The 717-nt window shown below is 71.0% G+C and overlaps 1 protein-coding gene across 1 annotated transcript in view; it reads right to left on the bottom strand.

Annotated features, from left to right (window-relative positions):
* Positions 1-717, bottom strand: part of ARMC5 (armadillo repeat containing 5) — a gene marked incomplete at its 5' end in the record, with an annotated part of 8,362 nt that overhangs the window by 2,946 nt on the left and 4,699 nt on the right. The window contains 2 exons of the mRNA XM_025195244.1: positions 26-158; positions 288-717. Of these exons, the coding sequence (XP_025051029.1) occupies positions 26-158; positions 288-717 (563 nt within the window). The remainder of the gene's footprint in view (positions 1-25; positions 159-287) is intronic.

Below are 717 nucleotides of genomic sequence, written 5' to 3'. Positions count from 1 at the left end.
AGCGGCGGGGGGGGGCTTCACTCACCTGCAGAGGAGGGGCACGGCAAGGGCGCAGGCCAGGCGATCGCTGGGGGGCCCCGAGAGCAGCATGTGGGTCAGAACTCCAGCGCCGAAGGGCGACTCAGCCGTCACCCGCAAGCCCAGCAGCAGCGACTCCCCTGTGGGGGGGCAGGAAAAGAGGTCAGGGAGAAACAACCCCAGCATCAGGGCTCCCAGCCCCCTGCTCTCACCCCCCCACCCCAAAGCCCTGCATCCCCTCCCAGAGCACCCAGGCGTCTGGGACTCACCGAACTCCTCGAAGCGAGGGACGGGACTCCTGGGTTCCTCGAGGGCCTCGCCCGGACTCCTGGGTCCCTCAGCCAGATGACGGGGTTTCTTGGGCACCCGGCCCGGGCTCCTGGGCTCCTGGACCTCCTTGCCTGGACTCCTGGCTCTCTTGGAGACCCTGTCCGGACTCCCCGGTCCTTCAGCCGGACTCCTGGGTCCCTCAGGTGCCCTGCCCGGACTCCCGGGTCCTTCACCTGGACTCCCAGGTTCCTCCACCTCCTCGCCCGGACTCCCGGGCACGTCCAGCTCCTCACCCGGACTCCCAGGCCCCTCGGTGGAGCGGGGCCGGAGGCCGAAGATGAGCCAAGCCCGCAGCAGGCCAGGCGCGCGGCAGCGCACGAGGGGCTCGAGGCAGGCAGGGTGACGGGCCAGGCGCTGCAGGAGGCGTCG

Source organism: Alligator sinensis, unplaced genomic scaffold (genome assembly GCF_000455745.1).
Source record: "Alligator sinensis unplaced genomic scaffold, ASM45574v1 scaffold1409_1, whole genome shotgun sequence".
Taxonomy (NCBI): Eukaryota; Metazoa; Chordata; order Crocodylia; family Alligatoridae; genus Alligator; species Alligator sinensis.
This window is presented reverse-complemented; position numbering and strand designations above follow the sequence as displayed.